The 21,274-nt window shown below is 44.8% G+C and overlaps 3 protein-coding genes and 1 long non-coding RNA gene across 5 annotated transcripts in view; 2 read left to right on the top strand and 2 right to left on the bottom strand.

Moving 5' to 3' along the window:
- Positions 1 to 2,778: 2,778 nt before the first annotated feature.
- glipr1a (GLI pathogenesis-related 1a) lies at positions 2,779 to 5,335 on the top strand. Of its 2 annotated transcripts, XM_067254756.1 has the most exons (6): positions 2,779 to 3,067; positions 3,510 to 3,764; positions 3,929 to 4,047; positions 4,149 to 4,240; positions 4,488 to 4,514; positions 4,992 to 5,335. In XM_067254756.1, exons 1-6 carry the CDS (start codon positions 2,879 to 2,881, stop codon positions 5,153 to 5,155), a joined length of 846 nt encoding a protein of 281 aa, XP_067110857.1. In that variant the 5' UTR covers positions 2,779 to 2,878; the 3' UTR covers positions 5,156 to 5,335. The 2 variants fall into 2 exon arrangements, with proteins under 2 accessions (XP_067110857.1, XP_067110858.1); XM_067254757.1 differs by lacking the exon at positions 4,488 to 4,514.
- krr1 (KRR1 small subunit processome component homolog) lies at positions 5,274 to 9,707 on the bottom strand. Its single transcript, XM_067254755.1, has 10 exons — positions 9,622 to 9,707; positions 9,029 to 9,204; positions 8,772 to 8,906; positions 8,495 to 8,620; positions 7,973 to 8,056; positions 7,810 to 7,866; positions 6,558 to 6,728; positions 6,309 to 6,386; positions 6,076 to 6,172; positions 5,274 to 5,935 (listed from the first exon to the last, which is right to left on the bottom strand). The coding sequence occupies exons 1-10, from the start codon at positions 9,695 to 9,697 to the stop codon at positions 5,790 to 5,792; spliced, it is 1,146 nt and encodes a 381-aa protein (XP_067110856.1). The 5' UTR covers positions 9,698 to 9,707; the 3' UTR covers positions 5,274 to 5,789.
- A 276-nt stretch (positions 9,708 to 9,983) lies between these two features.
- Positions 9,984 to 10,744, bottom strand: LOC136960544 (uncharacterized). The gene is made up of 3 exons (XR_010878844.1): positions 10,627 to 10,744; positions 10,228 to 10,360; positions 9,984 to 10,130 (listed from the first exon to the last, which is right to left on the bottom strand). It is a non-coding gene; the product is annotated as an uncharacterized lncRNA (long non-coding RNA).
- A 6,542-nt stretch (positions 10,745 to 17,286) lies between these two features.
- The window catches only part of LOC136960484 (crystal protein), a 10,803-nt gene continuing 6,815 nt past the window's right edge, over positions 17,287 to 21,274 (top strand). Inside the window, exons 1-7 of the mRNA XM_067254994.1 lie at positions 17,287 to 17,763; positions 18,045 to 18,246; positions 18,455 to 18,588; positions 19,491 to 19,618; positions 19,907 to 20,025; positions 20,340 to 20,480; positions 20,763 to 20,935. Coding sequence (XP_067111095.1) covers positions 17,287 to 17,763; positions 18,045 to 18,246; positions 18,455 to 18,588; positions 19,491 to 19,618; positions 19,907 to 20,025; positions 20,340 to 20,480; positions 20,763 to 20,935 — 1,374 coding nt within the window. The remainder of the gene's footprint in view (positions 17,764 to 18,044; positions 18,247 to 18,454; positions 18,589 to 19,490; positions 19,619 to 19,906; positions 20,026 to 20,339; positions 20,481 to 20,762; positions 20,936 to 21,274) is intronic.

The raw sequence follows: 21,274 nt of genomic DNA, 5'->3' as shown, positions 1-21,274 counted from the left end.
TTAAATGAAAAATGTCCTTTGCTTCTTTATGAGAGCAAAGAATATTTCGGACTATTTTTGAATGATAAAAGACAGCTGCTATTGACTTCCTGAAATGCTGCACAAATATGTCTGTTATTGCCACCTAGCGGACGGGAGGTGCATATTCCACGGGGAATGTACGCAAAAAAATAGGCTACAGGTGATAACATGCTTCACAGACATAAAATACGTTTCAATAACTCATACGCACCCAAGTGAATCCTGGCACACTGCCCTGCGTGTCTTTCGTATTGTAACAGGTAAACATACAAGGCAGTGGGCCCCAAGGACCGGGGTTGAGGAAGGTTGATTAACTCCTGCCTCCCCCGGGATTAAAGCGAACAGGTGTTTGCAATTAATATTTGTCTTAGACAGACCATGAGAACATAGTGTCCGCTCATATGTTTATAAAATAATTATGTTCTTTTGTGACGAAGATTTATTTTGTGGTCCGAGGCCTTTTGTGTTCATTGAATATTGATCGTTATCCTGAGATATATATATATATATGCAAGGATATATATTTATCCTTGCATATGATATATCTCTCACCAGTCTTTGGGTAGTTCTTGAAATTAATGCCATATGCTAGGTTTCTCACCACTTCAGAGTTGAGATAAAGGGCCACTTCTGAGTATTGAGCTGACATTTGGGCAGGAAGGTACTTTATAATGAAACAACAATGTGGTGTTAAAGGTGAAAAAAGTGGCAAGTACTGAAAGCCACTTTGCAGAGATGCTTTGTGATTCAATGAGGACTGAATATAGTAATTGACAATGTCTCATACATCATGATAATGGCACTGTTATTTCTATAATTGTCACTTAGTCATTATTGTCCAAGTTCCCCTCTCCTCTTCATCTGAATTTAAAACTGTACACTTTGCCTTCTTTCTGTTAAGTCAAAATACCATCTAGAATATATACAACAATGTCAAGATTATTTGTCTGTAAACATCCGTTCTGTAAACTTTTGTATCCTTTTCTACGTTTATCCTCTTGAGAGTGCGCATAGTTATGTAGATTCTACATATCAAATATACTCAATCACCATCCTCTTCAACGGCCATGTTTATTGGGCAGTGAGGAGAGTGTACGTAACAGAGCTGGGTCTAGACCTTAAACATCATCATCATACTGTACATTTGCATTGTTTACGTGCCCTGTGTCTGTTAGTAGTCATTTTGTTATCCTTGTTCTCCCTTTCAGACGAGTGGAAGGCAGACTTTATCGAGACTGACAGAAGGAAACTTCTGATCTACAAGGCCCAGTTGGTAAAAACTCTGCAACCCAGAATCTACTGTCCATTTGCAGGCTACTTTGTAGAAGCCCATCCCTCAGACGGGTAATGATAATAAAAATGGCCTGGAATGATAACGAATAGCATTATTATTAGCATATCAGATCATTTTATCCAACATGACACATGGGTTGGCGATTTAGAACCTACCACCGCTTGACCTGCAGTCAAGTCCTGAAATGCTTCTCCCCTTGAGAATCCAGCAGAACGTCCTCTAAAATACTGTTGTGTGTTCTCAGATTATTCCCTACATGATTGCATGATGTGATCATAACATATTTCCGCCACATGTTCAATATCGCCTCTGCTGCTTTTTAGGATGGCCATCACCGAACCTCCCGCTGGTACAAGCATCTATAAGGACAGGGACTGGGATTTTGATATGTACGTGAGCCAAATCAACAGCTCCATCACTGCCGAGATATTTCTAGATGACAGCTGGATACCGGTTTATTACACTTGGGCTGGCCTTAAAAACTACGAGCTAGTTGTGCGGGTAAATACCTCTGCATACATATTTTTCAATATGTGTCAAATGTTTCTGTTCTGATTACTGCCCCTATGGCATCTGCGCTACAGGTCATTGAGACAGATTATGACTTCAAGCCCGTTGGCTATGAATAGCTTCTGCAGGACGAACTGGTCCTGCAGAAGCTTTCCGAACCAAGACCCAACACGGTCCAACGGAGGAAAACCCAGTGGCTACACACACGGGTGTGCATTGTCATAGCTATGGTGCTTCCATGTTGTATTACACAAAACCAATGAGAAGGGTTTCAGCACCAATGAATTGTATTGACAATCATGACATATCAGGTTTTTGTCTCGCAAAGTAGTTCCTGCGAAACAAACCTCTGAAAAATGCTTGTTTACACTGAATAATTCCTGGCATTTCATCTTGAATTGACTACTGTCATTTCAGTCAACTTCATTAATACACAAAGGGTAAGAAATATCTACACAGAAATCATCCAATCTAATTCTATTTTAGCATAATTATGAATGTGAATGATGGTGGAAGGTATATATTTATTACATGCAAATACTGATGTACCACAACTGTTGATTTCTGAGACTTTATTTGTTAATTTAAAGACTTAATATAATTGCTACAGAATGTATTCACTTTCTAAATAAACTAAATCCAGTGAAAGGTTCATGATTGTGTGTAATAAAATGACGTGTATAATTTTGGGGGATTTATTAGAAACTTGGGTTGAATTTGGGGTCTGGTTCCATTGGGTCGAGTAATCTAGGAAATGTATTTTGTTTATTAAAATAAACATATAAAAAAAAAAAAATCATAAATCAACATTAGTCACCATACATTCTTAAGCATGCATACCCCTCGCTTCTCTCTGGCTCAAACCCCACCCTTTTTATCACATTTGCCTAACATCTTTTTTGACATATTCTACTTCCTCCAAAGCTATTACAGTCTGCAGCTGAATTTCCCTCACAGTGACACGGAAGAAGTGGAACTATGAGATGTGAGATAAGATCCTCGATTGTTTACTATTCAAGTTCCAGATAACTGAATTGTTCTCTGATTAGAAGTATGTGGCAGATAGTAGTACCTCGGCTGCTCTGTACTGGGCTTGTTCTTGGGATGTCTAGATGTCTGGTGTCAGGACAGGATTCCCCGTCACTGCCAGACATCGAAGACAAACAATTCATCGATGACTGTGTGAAGATGCACAACTCTGTGCGATCTACGGTGAAAGATGCTAGTGACATGCTTTTTATGGTAAGATGTGAGGGAATGTAAGCCTGCCTGCGTTACCTAAGATACATATTTCTGTTCAATGGCTTATGTATTGTTGGAGAGAAATATGTAAAGTTTCAAGTTTGTATTCGTCATTTGAAAGGGTGCCACGGAGGTTTGAGTGGCAGGGGAGGTGAGAGTGGGGGTACAAGTCATATAGGGGTGAGGGTGGGGGATAATAGTCCATACAGGGGTGGGTGGGTACTGATAGTATAAACAGGAGTTAGGGTGGATGGGCACTGATAGTCTAGACAGGGGTGAGGTAGCAGATGGTAGTTGGGCCACTTTTGACCATTTCTACTGAAAACTCACAAACTTCACATCCATCAAGAGGGGCACACACCTAATCTACGTTCCTCCTTTTTTCTTCCTGTCTTCATGCTAATGTTGATCCTTTCATTATTCTGGCTTTGTTTCCATCCAGACTTGGGATGAGGGACTGGCCACCACAGCCAGAGCATGGTCCAGAAAGTGTGATGTCCAACACAACATCTACCTGAAAGAGCCCAAGCGAGTCCATCCCTCCTTCTCCTCTGTTGGAGAGAACATCTGGACAGGATACCCCACCTCAATCTTCTCAGTACAAAGTTATTTGAATCTGTGGGTTGCTGAGGTGAACGACTACTCCAATCAAAGCAATACGTGTATGCAGGGTAAGATATGTGGCCACTACACTCAGGTACGGTATAATGAGCTTCAACACTGTGCATGCTTGCTGTGATAAAGTACATAACCCCCAAAATATTTGCTCGTTTTCACTAAGATGGTCCCTTGGAAATTGTTGATCTTGTTAACAGCCACAGAATTTAATGACATGGGCTTGATAAGTGCTGCTATTCCCAGGTCGTATGGGCTAGCAGCTACAAGGTTGGCTGTGCAGTCAACATCTGTCCAAACGGAGTGGCTCGGACCAACTTCTCTACAAAAAAGGCAGCTATATTTGTGTGCAACTATGCCCCTGCGTGAGTCAACATGAAACTGCACACAAACATTCATCTAGAAATGAATGTCATTATTCTATCCCATATGTATCTTTGGGTGTGCTTTACGCTTCCGTCACCAGGGGCAACGTGGCTGGGAGGAGACCATACAAGACTGGAGTTGCTTGTAGTGACTGTGAGGGTGAAACCGCCAAATGTCAGGGGAACCTGTGCCGTGAGTCTCATTTCACACCCTGCTAGCAGGAAACCACAAAGCTGTCATATTTGCTGTAAGCCACTGTTGCAATCAATTTGGAAAAGCGCTCTGAAACCCCTAAAGGGAATTGCTGTGCAAAGGTGTTGCACAACACAGCCACTCAGTTTCTTCCCATCCTCTTCATCACACCTGGGCCCCGACTGCTCCAGCTTCATAACATTAACTTGGACCTTTATGAATCCTGACTAAATCTCTCTCTTCACAGGCAATCCAGAAAGAGATGCACAAAAAAGTAAGTCATAGTAAATACTACATAACACTGTAACACGAGAACAGTGCAAGAAAACTGACCTTCTCACAGTGTAGTACTCTATGTATACTGTACACTCCTTAGCTAAAAGCTACATATCTTCCTTTTTTGGTTACATTATTGATTTAATCATGTGCTTTCATCTCTGTTCAGTACATTCCCATGTATTGTTATCTATGACAGACAGAAGAACAGCACCAGTAGTGTAGATTCGGTTTGAACATTATCGAGGACAGCCATTTGTATCATCACCCTGTATGTCAACACTACATCAGCCCTACCACTAATTACTAGTGGGGACTCCCAATGGTCATTTGACATTGGTACACACACACAAATAAGATATGTACCATACCTAGCTATACCCATCCCTATTCACAGGACCTACATGCCCCTCCTGTCCAGGGACAGTGCAGTGGACTGGTATTCACCTGTGTGGTAACCAGTGTTTGTGTGCAGGCTACAGCTGGACTCCTGACTGGGACAACCTACCGGTAACTGGGACTACCTGTGGGCCTTCCTGCGTGTCCATTCTGGTCATCCGACCACTAGCCCTGCTCCTCACCTTCCTCTCTGCATATGGTGCAAAGCAATACTACCCTGACATCTTCTTCTATGAATAGATTACGCAGTCTGGTGTTTCGTGATCACTATGCATTTGGGATGTGCCTCAAGAGACCATAGGATGAAATTAGAAAATGTTTGTATGGTGTTACATACACACTACAATCACTTTAAATACATTATCATTTATTTTGTACTTACAAAATGTCCCAATATAAAGAGAGAACAGACAGCGATGACTCCCGCTTCATCTGAATGTTATTTATCAATAGAAATACTTGGAAAATAAATGAGTTTATGACCATTAACCTGCATGCCTGGCAAACATGGGTTGTGCACAAACGAAATGTCTCTACACGTCAATCATAATTGACCAAATACAAGGTAAGAAAAGGTGTATGCAGAGCTGTGTTAATCAGTCAGGTTGAGAGTCATGTTAATAAAGTCCATGCATCTTGTTGAAGTTGTAGGAATATACAAAATAAACCTCACAGAACAGTCATGGAAAACACCATTGACACCGCTATATACTGTACAGTACTTCACTCATTGCGTGTGGACTCAAACTGTCACATATGGACATGTCACAATCCTTCTGAGTTCCTGTTCCACCTCTTGCAGTCAACATGCTGGCCTCCAATTCTGTCGTTTGAACTGTAGAGCTCAAGTCCATAACTGACCAGGCTTTCACAACTAGCCTTTGTTCTTCTTTTTCTTCTTCTTATCACTGGTGTTGGTCGGGGGGGTTGGGTTGACCGGGGGAGCTCCCAGTTTTTTTGTCTTGGCTTTCTTAACTTTAGCTTTGATTGCCTCAATATCGATCTTGCCATCTGAGGGAGCTGCAAAAGCAGGAGAGAAATATTTGGTTGATCCCTTTTAGTAGCACGAGTACATTTGTACATTGACCGTGCGAACCTGGTTGTGAACAGATGAGAACGCACAAAGTAATGGCATGAAAAGAAACGATCATGGCACATACCTTTGCTGGTCGTCTTTACAACAGCTTTCTCCTTGGGTGGAATGAAAGCCTTATTTCTCTCCTCTTGCTTCTTGGTCAGTGCTTCAGCTTGTTTTCCCTACAACAAATGAAAGACTGTACTGAGGCCCCATACTTTGGACAATGGTGATTTTATTGAACTGGACTGATTTGCCGGGCATAAGTTAACAAAGCAACAGCAGAAGTATAAGAAATAAATGGACAGAGCTGCATACCTTGATCTCCTCCATCTTCTTCCTCTTCTTCACACTCTCTCGGAGGAAGAACTCACCGGTGGCCAGTTCTTTGTCAATCTGGAATCAAAAGAAATTGAGAAAACATTCAAGCAGACTTAAAGGAGGTGTTCCGTGTGTGGAGGGTCCACTAATCTGGCTCTCAGGCTGCTGAGTGTGTGTGTGTGTGTGTGTGTGTGTGTGTGTGTGTGTGTGTGTGTGTGTGTGTGTGTGTGTGTAGGGTCCACCCACCTGGCTCTCAGGCTGCTGTGGGGGGAACGGTGTGTACTCCTTCTTTGTGGTCTTCTTTTTGGGTTCCTTGCGCTTGGTCAGGTTCTTGTGACGGAAGTTGGGCAGGAAGCGCTCCCAGCTCTGCGTCCGGAGCTCTGGGTCTTTAGCCAGCTCCCTCTTGATCATGAGCGTCTGGATTCATACACCCCGACATGGAACACAATTGCGGATGAGAAAAGTTACGTGTGTGAAAATGTGATATTTTACAGGTTTAGGATATTTCAGGCGTTTGATGAAGCAAACCTGTTCTATACTACTGTGAACAAATAATAATGTATCTGAGAGAATACTGGTGCCCTCAGCTCCAAGCTTTGCCACAATGGCAAGCAAGCCTGGAGATGGCGTTTTGTCCTTCACTGAATCCAGAACAAGGATGGATAATCATCATTGGGCACAATAAAACTAAGTCCATCACTGCCCTAGCCAGGTACAAAGAAAAAATTGAGTTGATTAAGGGGGTATTCCAGAAAGCAGGTTATGTGACATACCCGGGTAAGTTAACTCTCCAGCTGAACACAGCATTGTGGCAACCTTGCCAGTAGGTTGCTGCAACATTGTGAATCAGCTGGTGGGTTAACTTACCTGGTTATGTTGCATAACCTGCTTTCTGGAATACCCCTTAAGGCTACACTTAAATACCAACATCACATTTTTAGAGCAATAAAAAACTAAATAATGCTTTTTAATATTACTGACTGCATATTATCTCAAAAAAGATTCTTTCAGATTTTTTTTTTTCTGCTTGCGTTTCCTTTTTGTATATATAACCACATCCTACGTCTTGCTCACACTTCCTGTCCTAGTAAAATAGCAACCACCACTTTGAGAACCTCAGAAACCACCTTGAGTCTGTGGCTGCAAAATATAAGAACACACAAGATGATACATTGTCTTATTCTAGGATATTTCATATTTACATTTATGCTTTTATCCAAAGCGACTTCCAAGAGAGAGCTTTACAGAAGTGCATAGGTCACTGAACATAACGATAGCCCCAAACATTGTGGGTAACCAAACATGAAGCACACATTGTGAAAACCAAATAAGTCCCAAAGGGAAGAACCATAAAACCATATTTAAAACCTTATTGGTTTGCAATGGTACTTAAAGTTGCAGTGTTTTAGGTAGGCAAGATACCTTTACCCTATCAGTGGTTCAGATCAGCTTCATTGCCTCGAAACAAACCTGCACTAAGAGTAACACTAGGCCTTACCTTGATGTTATAGATGGGATGGATGTTCTTCATGGTGTCCAACACAACTTTACGTACCTGCATACAAAACATATTTAACAGGGTGCATACTGTATATAAAGTATACTGAGAATTAAAACTAAATTAACTTGGGCTTGTGTTACAGAAAGCAGTCCACACACACCTCCTTGAGGCCATTAAAGGGCCCCAGAGCCGACACTGTGTTTCCCTGCACCATCACATAGCAGTTGGTCAGCAGTTCTAAAGCCTGTGGGGGACAGAACACAGTGAGTAAACAGTTCTGGATTTCCACAAAAGGAAAATGAAACATTTCTCAACAAGAAACTAGAACCAGGGTTTTTCTTGCAGACCGGGGGGGGGGGGGGGGGGGTAGTTTGGGCGATAGAAGGGAGGGGGAGGGCGATCTGCAGAGAAGGGACACTGGCATTTTGGAATGGAAGGGAGAAAACAGGACAGAGTAACATGGCGGATATCGCTAGAGAAAAAAAAAACGACGACGTAGTTAAGGCGGCAGGCGTGTGTTGCTTAGGCGGCGTCCTTAACTGAAAAGTGCTGCGGGAAACCCTGAGAACCAATCAGAACAAAAAGATCTAAAAACCAAATCAGGACGGTGGGTGTCACCACAAAAGAGCACCACACTGCCCCTTAGTGTGTGTTGGCCTCCACTACATGGTTGATGTCCTACCTTTAGAGTCGAGCCCTTGGGTCCTATTAGTCTCTGCCTCCTCTTCACAAACCTCTCCCGGTTTCGTACCAGCGTCCCGATCTTTATAATATCACATGCCATTTCATCCTCCAGTATCCTCACAGCCTAGGCAAAGAAGCAGCTTGTTTTTTTTAATAGTTGAATCATTTAGCATACGCTTCAAAACAAGTGCATATAGTAAGTAGAGCAGAAAATAAATTAAATGTATGTGCTAGGTTGACAAATGTGCACAGACTGACAGCTGACGTGAGGGTACCTGCTCGAAAGGAACACTTCTAGCCAGCAGCTTGATGAGGTCCCGTGCCCTCACTATGGAATAGGGATCAAAGGTCTTCTTGGTGGTGGTGACAGTGATACTGCCTTCAATCAAATCAAGGGTGGCCTTGATGTGCTGTAGTCGCAACAGTAAAGACAGTGAACTTCCAGTGACATACAGTACTTGACTTCCAAACAAATTGCTTAAAACTGAAGACAGGCCTCAGTCTAAAAGAACCCTCCATTGGCTAGACTTACCGCTTCTCCAAGAGCTTTCTGCACCAGCGGCCAGCACTCTTTGAGATATGCTTCTCTGTACTTGGGGAAAAGTGTGGCGAAGCTGCTCTCCTCCAGCATTCCTCTGGGATTGTCATCTTTGGTGAACGCTGGCTCCTTCCAGCCGTCTGGCACAGTGAGGAGGTCCGATTCGTCCACTGGGGGAAAGAGAACAGAAACTGTAGTGAAATAATGTACAGGAACTGGTACAGACTGTGACCCAACCATCTAGATGTGTCACGAGCATGATGCATATGTAGGCTACACTGCGCATTTTACCTTGTTAATAATTCGCAGATTTGTGACACTAGTAGTTTGTATTTTTTCAAAATAGAAACCATCGTACTCAAACACATTTAACAGCGACGATTACTAGGTAACAGCAAGTTATATCTGCTTGAGCTAGTGCTGCCATGTTTATCATGTAGTAGCCAGCCAACACGTTTTTCTACACCCTGGGTACCTGTGATGCTAACTCTAGCTAATTTATACCTCCAAATTAACAAAAACATGGACATGGTAGCAGAAATAAAATATTAACGTATGTTAAAATGTGTCATATATAGATCATTTACCTTGATTTTTACTCTTTTTCGTCTTCTTTCCAGACTGTGCATCGATCATGCTTTCCTCACTCGTGGAGGTCGCCATTGTTGTTGTACCAGATATTCTAAACCGGAAGTACTATATCCACTGGGTGTTTCTCCATCTTCAGTTGTACGGAACCATTTTTTACGATCATGGTTTTGTGACAATTATATATTATATTTTGTCGCGATTAATTCAATAAATTAACGTGATGGTTTTTTAAATTTTATTTAGCAATGTGATATATCACTGGAGCAATAGATAACTGTATTATGTACATTGCAGTAACACTGAAAATGATATATGGTCATAACAAATGCAGCTCACTAGAACCATAATGGAGGTGTGATTTACTACATTCGTTCATATATTCATTGAAGTCTTGGTCTCTTATAATACTTCATTATGGCTTTGGATGCAATGGCTCCAAGCACAGCCAACAGAAAGAGGCCTACAGTCCCACCAACAACGGAGATCAGTGTCCCCATTTCATCCCCTGAATGAAAGAAACACAAAATCAAAATGTAAAAAGACATAGGCAGGGAGGTAGGCCCATTTATCTCCACAGCCGTGATCCCAGCACATCTACTCACAGTCAGAGGGTTTGGTGTCTGGCTTTGCTTTCAGGCTGACCACCAGAGGGCCAGCTGACACCACTGCCACCTGTCTGGTGTTCACATTCCTCTGGGACACTGACCTCTTAGAAAGTCGTGGAGCGGTACAATTCTTTAAAATATAAACATGGGATTAGAGAAATCAATACACATTGTCAATAAGCACAAATCAATAAGCAAATAGTCCATAAATGCTCATCAATAGTCAAAGAACTGGAATGCATGATTCAGTTATTCAATCCAGAAGGAACTCAAGAATTGAACACTAAAAGAAGCTCAACTGTGAAACACGTATTACATCTTATAAGTATAAGAAACATGTTGTTAATCAACTGATGACAAGCCAGCAAAAACTATTAAAAAAGTGAATTGGTTTACAGTGGTGCAGTCCTCATCGTGTCTGCATATGTGGGCCAGACAGTGGAAGTAGATGGGCAGGCCCCGAGGCATGGTGAACATCTGGAGAGAAAACCTGCTCCTCTGTGCCACTCCGTTCAGCGACAGCCAGTGGAACGTACTGTCCACAGGGCATCTGATTGGGGGAATAGGATTGCATTGTTCAGTTCCATGCAATTCAAAATGAGGAGTTGAAGAGAGAGAGTAAACAGTTACAAACAATGTAGTGGCTGTGTGTGTCTGGGTCTTTTGTCACCTAACCATGTAACGTGCAAATCGGTTCAGACGACAAAGTAGAAAGAGTATGAACGCACTGAAAACTATTAAGACTGCACCCCCCGCCCCCCTTCCACCCTCCCACCGAGGAAACTCACCCCTCCAGGAGGAAGATGCCACCGACCGTGTTGTTGGGTGCAGGGCTCTCCGTGGCCCAGCAGGTCAAGACCTTCAGGAGCACCTCGGGGGTGAAGGTGTGCGTCGTCTGCAGGGCCACCTCGAAGAACAGCGCGTCGGCCTGGGTGATGGAGATGGGCTCTCCGTGGCTGTAGGAGAGGTCGCTGTACAAGCTCATGGTCAGGAACAGACTGTGGGACGAGTTGAAGACGACCACAGAGTGGGAGGACACCCTGGAGATTGCGAACGGACAGGAGGTTTCGATGTAAATGGAGGCTTTTTAACTGAGAGCAAAGCAGACTGAACGAAATATGAGTAGAATTGGTTCAACTTGTCCTTGGTATAAATCACACCCACTAAAACGGCAAGCTTTTCAGGGATGGTAGCTAGCTAAAGTGGGGACTATGAAACATGGTTGTGGAATGCGTTAGTCAAAGGACCCTGGATTGATCCCAGGAGAGGGCAAGTGAGGGAGGAATACCGTCAAGCAACGCCATGACACTGGTGAGCTATACAATGTGTTTTAGTACAGAAAACGTAGATGTTTGCTTCAAGGACACACAAAATGTTTCATTTGTCACCTATCTTGATCCACGTTAATCCGCACATTGAGGATGTAGGTTCGTGGGTACACACACTTCCAGATAACCTTCAGATCCCTGCGTGTGATGGTCATCTGGCTGTTCAAGGTGACAGTCAGAGAGTTCTGGAACTCGATGTGTGTCATGTTCACCTAGAGGCGGAACACACCACACACAATCCCATTACGTCAGATTACAGAAAGTGCAGTGTACAACAGCGTAATTCCATTACAGATTTCCTTGGCATACCGCCTACCGCCCGCCTGTCTAGGAATGCGTTCATGACGATGCCCTGCACATGACTAGAATCTGACCATCCCTGAGGGATCGCCTGTGTTTGTTCCTACATGACATCCTCCATCTACTGGCGGACCACTCACCAGCCTCTCGGTACCACACTGGGGCGCTTTATTTGAGGAGCTGAAGTGGTACAGCGTCTCGCTCTCGTTCACGGCGCAGCGGCCGTCGTTCAGGAGGACCGTCACGTCGCCGCCCAGGTAAGCAGTCAGAAAGGCTTTGGAGACGCCTCCCGCCATCCGTCTGTGCAGGCACTGGGTGAACGTTCCCTGCTCTGTTTGTACAGAGAAGACGTGGGAAGAGCAGTGACACTCTCTCTCTCACACAAACACACCTTTCAATTATTCTACCAATCGTCAAGCCCTTGATACGTTGTGATAATGATAGCAGTGGGATAGTCGACAAATTATGTTCCGATAATGATAGCAGAGATATACTTGACAACTGATATACTGGGAAGCGGGGTGGGGGGGAATGTTGAGAGGATTGTGGCCAAGCTGTGTTGTTGATGGACTTAGAACGCATGGTTACGGGTTTGACTCTAGCAACTTTGTACTTGACTTTTGGAGGTGTGGGGGGGGTGGACCGACATACCGTAACAGACGGGACCAGACGCTAGGTCCACGAGGGGGGTCAGGGGTGAGCGGACATCATAGTAACCAGGGTGACAGACACAGGTATAGGAGTCCAGGGTGTTGATACAGAGAGAGTGGGAGGGACACCTGATCAGGTCAGGGGTGGAGCACTCATCTGGGTCTAGGAAATGGAACCAGGTACAGAATATAGTAGCTAAGTAACCGTTTTTTTTTTTTTTTTTTTTTTTTTTTTTTAAACTAACTATTTTGTAAAGAGATTACAAAACTTTAGAAAGGTGAATCAGTTCGATGATGTTTTCAAATAATTTTCATGTATATTGAACAAAGGTGAGGGGATCCTTCTCACCGTCCCAGTAAATTATGCCATTGTTGACAGATACACTGGGCACCTGGAGGGACTGGACATGGTCCAGCAGGTCTCCTACTAGCAGTGGCACGTCCGTGTCTGTTATCAAGGCATCAAACACACTAAAAAGGATGTTTGTATTTGACTGGCCCGCATTTCTGAAGCCATCCAACTGTACCCTGGCTTTCTGTGGGAAGTCTTTCAGCAGCTCTTCCAACTGACAACAAAAAGATAAGGTTGAATTTAGTCAATTTCCTGTACCCCAAACATCCATTCTCTTGTCTCCTTGACATAGAATGAGTGAAATATGACTAGATTGGATGTTGAGAATCATATCTCCACAAGTTCCATAAGTGTTTTCAAATCTTTTCATATTAGTAAGCATTTCTGTGTGTGCACCTGTGGGCAAGTACACTACTGGATACGTCTCCGATTCAGATGCCCTCAGTCTAGACAAACATACCTTTTGTGAGAGGTTTCAGGTGGAAGCTAAAAGACCTAAAACATGAATAAGTACAGAAAAACTTAAACATTACTCACTTTTTTTTCAATGATGTGCTGCAGTGTGGCCCTGGGCTCAGATGTGGGGCTATGCAGGGACTCTGGCAGTAGCCAGGGCACCACCAGAACCAGGACTGGGCTGGGGTCATCCAGCTCTAACCCTGGGGGGGGGTAGCTCAGTGTTACAGCATTTAACTGCAGGTCACAAAATGAGGTCTACTGAACGCATTTTAAATAACTAATAAAGTGATTTTCAGCGATGTGACGTGGACTAAATCCCACTCATCAGTAAACACAGGTGAATAATAAATCATTCCCTGACAGCTTTACAAACATCTTCACAGCTCACAAAACCAACCAAAGTCTAGATCTAGGGGTCTGAGGGGCACGTTGATCCCATTGAAGACCAGCAGTGCTTGGTTGGCACTCATCTCCCCGTTGCACTCTTCCCACACGTCCAGGACATAGCCGGCCCCCTCGATCAGCCCCGGGAGGGGGAGCATGGTCTCCGTCAGAGACCCCTTCTGGATGATGGAGCTGTTGTTTGTGTACGACAGCTGGTACTGGAATACTGCCTCGCCGCCGGCATCGGCCGTCCACAGAGCCGTGGAGTTTTCAGAGTGATACTTCAGATCCGACACACCTCGAGTTCCTGTGGGAGGAAGGACACACCCATGTACACACACACACAAACACACACACACACACAAAACACTCAAACAAATCCAAGCTCTGTAAGATGATCTGCTGTACTTTCAGTGAACATCTCAATCACCCAAACATGAAAGGTTGTCCTCCAGTACCCGAGCATACAGTTATGCTCCTCCAGCTCATGACCATGCTGTCCCCACACATGGCCTCCACCCTGGTGAGGTAGTGCTGGCAGGGCTCCAGGCCGTCCACTGTGTGTGTGGTGAGCAGGGTGGAGGCGTGGAGCGCCCCCTGGTGGTACACTCTGAATGCAGAGATTGTTGAAATGTTCTTCACCTCCCAGGTCAGGGTGTAGCTGCCAGGCCCAGAGGAGGATTGATGCAGGTTATGGATGTCTGAGTGGACTGGAGGATGGACAAGGGGATACAAAATAAATTACGAGCAATGTCACAGAGGGATTCGCACATGCCCTCATATGGAACAACTCCCTTAAAACGTTCAAGAGAACAAACAAATGGAGGAGACCTCCTGCTGAATAGGAGACTTCCTCCTGGGAGATAAAAACACAAAAATGAAATGATTATCTGACAAATGACAACGCTTTTTTCTCACCAGTGTTCCCATCGATAAGGACCATCCTGCTGGAGTGAGACCCCGTGTCAAATTCGCACACGGTCTGCAGACCAAACTTCACCCTGCTGCAGGGCTGCAGGTCCAGCAGGGTGAACACAAAGCTCTTCAGAGTGTGCCTGAAGTACCTCTCCTCAAGGATGTAGTCGCTTCCGTTGAGGTAGAAGGCCGTGACAAGAAAGAGGGAGAACTTGTTGTTGTCCGGACAGTCCCAAGCCACCGTGATGCTGGTGACGTTCCATGATACCACCTGGAAGTTTCTAGGCATATCCGGGCCTATCACCCCAAAAGATAATAATTCAAAATGAAGCAAACAACATAACCAAACACATAAATCCTTACAAATGCAGTGACCTTTCATATGTTTAGGCTGGCGCCTGTTTGTAAGCCCTACCTGTGTTGGCATAGAGGCAGGTGAGAGTGTGAGTGTCTTCCCTCTCTACACAGGCAGCGTAGGGGCTGCAGGAATCCAGGCCAGTGAAGCGATAGTAGTTGGAGTGGGTAGTGTCTGAAGTCAGAAGAACGTAGGCCTTCGTATCAGGGTGGTAGAGAGACACTCGGTTGTCAGGGGAGGCAGAAGACGCCCTCTGCCAGGATATCAGTAACATTGAGGCACTCCTGGGCTCCATTTTGAGAGGGTACCGTGGGGTGTGGCCTGGAGGGGAGACAAAGGGGGCGTGAGCAGAAAGGAATCCAAAACAGACGGAATCTAGGTTAGCTTAGATGTTCTGAAGAGGTTGTTTCTCTTCGCTCTTCGAAGTCTCGTTTTCTTGTTTCTGTGGCCTCTGTCTCAACTACTTTTCTCTAACGCACCCTGTCACAACACACACATTTATGTATCTTTCATTCAATCATAATGACCTGTTTTGTCATATAAAAACGTACCCAGAGCGATGATGAGGTTTTCATCCTGATAGAGATACCGAGTGCCTGCCTCACATGGAAAAACCTCATCGTCGGACAACAACTGCATGGCTTCCTACTTGGGAGGAAGAGATGCTTGTTTAATATTTGTTCACATGGACAGTGGTTCACGTTGTCATATGCACATTAACACAGTTACTGGCGATGAAATGTTGGATTCCAGACCATTAATAATGATTCTTTACAGAAGAATACAATTGATCATTTAGTTCTCAGTTCAGCAGTGAGATCTGATGAACAGGTGCGTCCATGTGATGAGAGATATGCATGTGTGTACAACTGAGAGATGGTGTCGCTGACATACCCACCAGGGTGGTTTTGGAGGGCTGCAGCTCAGGCTGATGTTGACCTCTGACTACAATGTTGCTAGTACCTGAGAAGGTGAAAGAAAAGCAGTCCTTGTGCTCACATTTGGGCACACGGATAAGAACATTTCTCCTTTAAATTACTCTTTCTTTCTGATAAAGGAAGACGCAGGCATACTCACACGGCAAGACTGAAAATGTCCATTTCCAGACATCGTCTCCATACTCAAGGGTTACAGTGTGGTTCAAAGATGGGGAAACTGTCAATGATGTGAATTTGTCCTTTTTCCACATTGATTGGATTTTGTTGGTGTTCAACCATATATTATCTGATCTATGGGTAGACATAACTGTATTTAACATGGTGCAACACAACTTAAGTAAAGAAAAGTGTTCAGTCACCTGTCAAACAAGCTGATGTTCCTAATTGTCCAGCACATGGAGAGTGTAAAACCTTTGCATGTTACTGAAAAAGGACAAGACGCGGCGAATTGGTATTGCATTATCCATGAGGAGATTTCTTTTCTGCCAAACTCACGTTGCAACTAGGGTGAGGAAATAATGAAAAGGTGTTTGAATACTGACGTGAATCTCTCGACTTGAATACTTACCGAGTGATATCGTCTTGGCTACAAGAACGAATAAGATAATTGGACACGTAAAGTAGCTCCTGCAAACGTTTGTAACGATTAGTCAAGTTACACGTAAAACAGTTAAGGGTTTAACGACTTAGGGAATGAGAAAAACAAACATATTTACATGTTTGACAGTGTTATTTTGCTCGAACTACGCTTGATCAGAGGGTGTTAAATCCACGAACTACCTGACGTCATTGTCGATTAACGAGAGGCATCAGTAGCAGGTGTGCAGTGGAGCATTTGTTACCATACGGTTCGTGTAATTTTAGTGACATCTCACATTAACGTTTTCATTACAGGTTTATGTTCGTATTACATGAAACAATAGACTTTGACAATTCTTTCTTCAAAATGTTGCCTAGATTCAGAAACCCATTCTCTCACCGCCCAGCCATACAATGAAGTATTGTCCAAAACTGCAGTCATAGATATACGACTTGAGTGCCTTCCCAAGAATGAGCTTCACATCATGGGGATCTGTATTATCCCATTAGATAAGTGAAAGACCGCTTGTCTCCAATTACTGGACCTGCATCACACGGTCCAGCCCACTCTCTACATCACTGTCATGGGTCCAGACCCACAAGCTGTGACAAGGGTGGTTTTGTCTAACTACTGCCCCTGGTTTTCCAGTTGGCCAAATTGATGTCACAAGAACAAACACAGAACAGACTGAAGGAGACTCTTGGCACAGGCGTGGTGATGATATACTGTTCAAGTCAAGAATGAAATGAGCCGTAGTACCTCAGTCAAACAAATGTCTTAGTTTCTAGTCCGAAGATGGAGAGCTGTCAGTATTTTTTGCTGTTCTGTGTTCTTAGTCTGGCGCTGAGGACTGGAGAGGCCGTGCACGAGAACGAGATTGACCTGTTAAACTTCCTGAGAAGCATTTACTCTGGACTGCTCGTGAGAGACGAGCCTCTTGTCATCGACCGAGACCTGCCGTTCAAAGGAAACTCCCTCGAAGACTTTGAAGATCCAGCGGAGCCTCTTTCCCTCCGGCCAAACCCTCACAATGCAGGAATCCCTGATTACGGCCCTATAGTGTTGACCAAGGACGGAGTGATCAAGGGGCTGACGGTGGACAAGTGTCACGTGTTCTATGGGATCCCCTACGCGGACCCTCCGGTGGGAGCATACCGGTGGAAATCTCCCAGAGCTGTGACCCCCTGGCCGGGCGTCCTTGACGCCACCTCCCCCAAGGACGCCTGCATGCAAGGCTGCAGTGGTCCCATTTCTGACGAGTGTCCTCAGAAGGTATGGGAGATTGACCCTCTTTATCATGTGAAATTCAGTTTGTAATGTCGGAAAAAATGTGTTGTGATATGTGAAGTGTATTTTGTGGTGGTGTTAGAAAAAATGGTTTCTCTCCACCTCCAATGTGTCAGGTAGATGTACTGTGACATGTTTGAAGATTTTGAGGACATCATAAATACTTTTTTTGGTGGTAGGGGGGGTGGGGTGGATGCAGTAACACCATGATGGACTTTAGTATGTTCTGATCACGTATTTGACCAGAGGCTTCACCGGTTCCTTAGGTCAGTGAGGACTGCCTCTATCTCAACATCTTCATTCCTCTGGATGTGAACTTCAGCTCTCCTCTGCTGAAGCCCCTGCCTGTGTTAGTGTGGATCCACGGGGGAGACTTCATCGCCGGCTCCGCTTCCAAGCCACTGTACGATGGCAGGTTCATCAGCAACTTCACCCACTCGGTGGTGGTGAGCCTGGAGTACAGGCTGGGTAAGGCTGGGTAGCTGCTTTGAGGCTTCTGGTTGTCTTTAATCGAGTTAGGGTCATTGACAGAGGGTCGTGAGAGAGACTGTGCCGTGTACAAATGGACTTTTGTGGACATCTCGTGCAATTCATTACAGTGGAGGGGGGGGGGGGTAAAGTAAAGTTAATATACTGGTCAGGATTAACATTCATGGTAGTGGCTTTTTTCTCCCAGGTGCTTTTGGTTTCCTCGTCTCTGGAAAAGATCCCAAGACGTCTGCATCAGGGAATTATGGGATTCTGGACCAGCAGGCTGCTCTGCTCTGGGTACAGAGGAACATTGCTCTGTTTGGAGGGGACCCTAGCAAGGCAAGCACGCAAGCAAAATAAATAACACGTATACAAAAGCAAGCAGAGGTGATCGGTAAATAGAAACTATACATGAGCGATGTGTATTCTCATGAGCCTGAACACCTACTGTATCACTTACGAAATCCAGGGTTTTTTCCATAATACATCACAGTCCACAATTCCATAGAATTCAGCGTGATAATGTAGTTCAGTAATGGCACTTTTGGATAATGCAGCATTTTTTGGGGGTTTCCATGGATTTTGTCTGTGAAGTAAGGCCTTGGCTAGAGTCTAACACAGACAGACAGACAGACAGACAGACAGTCAGACAGGAGCAGGGCGAGTCTATGGGGAGGTGGTTTAGGTGGCGGTGATGGAAGTGGTGTTTTTTTGCTACCGGGGTCCTGTGGTGTAGTCGTGACTGATTTGTGTAGAAACTATGGTGGGGGGATTAAAGGCTGTCTGAGGCTCTGTGCACAGATATGTGTCTGAAGAGTGGAGATGGGGCTGTCTGGGGTGGAAGGGATATGCTGCAGAGACACACACCACACACACACAAACACACATACGCACTACACATCCTGCCACGCACTACACAGTGACACACACACACACACACACACACACACACACACACACACACATAGACGAACACAGAAACAAACACCACAGGGTCTGGGTCGTGCTGGCAAGAAAACATCCAAGAAAAAGTTCTGAACATGTAAACTGGCTGTTGGAATTCATTCAGTGCCTCATCGCCTCAAATCATATCTGTCAGTGTCGGTTGTGTGTACGTGCTTATAGTTCAACATCACCCTCACATAGTATAGTAAATGAGGTTATAAAAAATCCCATCTACGGTGTGTGTGGTGATCTATTAGCCTGCATGATGACCGTGTCTTCCATGGTGTCTGAACCAGGTGACCATATTTGGGGAGAGTGCAGGCGCCCAGTCTGTGAGCCTCCACCTGATGATCCAGAGCAGCAAGCCGCTGTTCAAACAAGCCGTGTTCCAGAGCCTTCCCTTCTCCATCCCCCTCAAGACCAGGCGAGGACGGACCCCTGGACATTCACATCTCAGTCATTACATCTTAGTCATTAATCATTTAGCATTTAATACATTTTTCCAAATTCACTAGTGTATGTAGTGTATAAAAGTAAATAAAGCTGATCATAGGGGGGAGGGTATAGCTCAGTGGTTAGAACATTTAACTGCTAAATGAATACATACATACGTTAAATGAAGTGCATAGATTATAATCAAGGACTAGATGTGCGTAGCTCCAACAGCATTTCCGTGGTGAGTGAAATGTGTGTTCGTTTGGCTGCATTTCAGACACGACGCCCTGAAACTGGGCAAGGACTTTTCCAAGCAGGCCAACTGCACTGTGAGCGACATCGTGTGTCTGCTGTCTCTCAGTCCCCAGGCTGTCCTCGCCGCTCAGATCAAGTCCAGTAGGAGAACTGCTCTCATCCTCCTTCCTGTTTACCAAAACCTCCAAAGGGCTGCTGCACCGCACACTGTCTCTCACTTGACCTCTGTTTCACCCTCACTTAAATTTTTCATATTTTCTCTGTCTTTCTGTCGCTTTATGTTTTTCTCTCTTTTACTCTCTCACTGGCTGTCTTTATTGCTCTCTTGTTTTCTCTTCATCTCAACCTCTGTCTTACTCTTTCTCTCCCTCCCCTCCATCCCTCCATCCCTTCCTCCCTCCACCCTCCTCTCCCTCCACCCTCATCTCCCTCGTCTACCTCCATCCCCCTGTCAGGTTCCAAAGTGGTGAACCCGTTCCGGTTCCTGGAGATCTTTGAGACGTGGGGCCCTTACATCGATGGAGAGCTGATTAAAGAGCAGGCTGTGACAGCCTTCCAGAAGGGCCACTGGCACAAGGAGAAGCCAGTACTCCTAGGTGAGCAACACTTCACGCACTCAGCACGACTACTGTCTGAGCTCATAGCCTGGGAAATCCCAATAGGATGTAAACAAGCCTACACCTTGTGTGGAGGTCTGGATTATATGGATGACTAGCACGCAAGTTGAAGCATCCTTGAGCTTAGTTTGTAACCTGTCTGCTAAAAAGCATCTGCTAAATGAATGAAACATGAAAGATGTGTCTCCATTTGGAATTCATTTGTGTGTGTGTGTGTGTGTGTGTGTGTGTGTGTGTGTGTGTGTGTGTGTGTGTGCGCAGGGACCACCTCTGAGGAGGGGGTGATCTTCGTCTATGGAGTCTTCACCAAGCCGGTGTCTGCGGTGGAGTGTACTGTGTACACCACTGCCATCTTCAAACAGCACGCTCTCAGAATCCTGCGCAAGTACCTCCCCATGTATAAGAACGCAGACCGCAGGGACATGCTGTCACAGGTGAGGGGTGTGTGTGCATGCGTGGTCCTGATTAACTAAGGACTAGGGACTATAAGGGACTATTATTGGCAAACCACAAAGGGAGTTGAATAAACTACGACATAATTTAGCTTGATTTAGAATGTGATTGAAGTGTCTGTCCTCACTACGATAGTAAAACAAACTTGGGTGCGTGTGTGTACATGTTGACCATCTGTTGTGCAGGCCTGCCTCGCTTTTATGTGCTCATTTATCAGATGAAACACCTAATAAGCTCACGCACCCTGTCTCACTCTCTCACACACACGCGCGTGCACACACACACACATGTACTGCAGTGATAACTGAAGCAGTTATGTG

The sequence above is a fragment of the Osmerus mordax genome, chromosome 17 (genome assembly GCF_038355195.1).
Source record: "Osmerus mordax isolate fOsmMor3 chromosome 17, fOsmMor3.pri, whole genome shotgun sequence".
In the NCBI taxonomy this organism is placed as follows: Eukaryota; Metazoa; Chordata; class Actinopteri; order Osmeriformes; family Osmeridae; genus Osmerus; species Osmerus mordax.
This window is presented reverse-complemented; position numbering and strand designations above follow the sequence as displayed.

Excerpts from the sequence above, each read along its gene's own strand:
- glipr1a (XM_067254756.1), top strand. The coding sequence starts at position 2,879 with ATGTGGCAGATAGTAGTACCTCGGCTGCTCTGTACTGGGCTTGTTCTT. Across the intron at positions 4,048-4,148 it reads GTGTGCAACTATGCCCCTGC|GGGCAACGTGGCTGGGAGGA; the intron begins GTGAGTCAACAT and ends TTCCGTCACCAG. Across the intron at positions 4,515-4,991 it reads AGAAAGAGATGCACAAAAAA|GCTACAGCTGGACTCCTGAC; the intron begins GTAAGTCATAGT and ends GTTTGTGTGCAG.
- krr1 (XM_067254755.1), bottom strand. The coding sequence starts at position 9,697 with ATGGCGACCTCCACGAGTGAGGAAAGCATGATCGATGCACAGTCTGGA. Across the intron at positions 7,867-7,972 it reads CCTTTAATGGCCTCAAGGAG|GTACGTAAAGTTGTGTTGGA; the intron begins GTGTGTGTGGAC and ends TTTTGTATGCAG. Across the intron at positions 6,387-6,557 it reads CACAGCAGCCTGAGAGCCAG|ATTGACAAAGAACTGGCCAC; the intron begins GTGGGTGGACCC and ends TTTTGATTCCAG.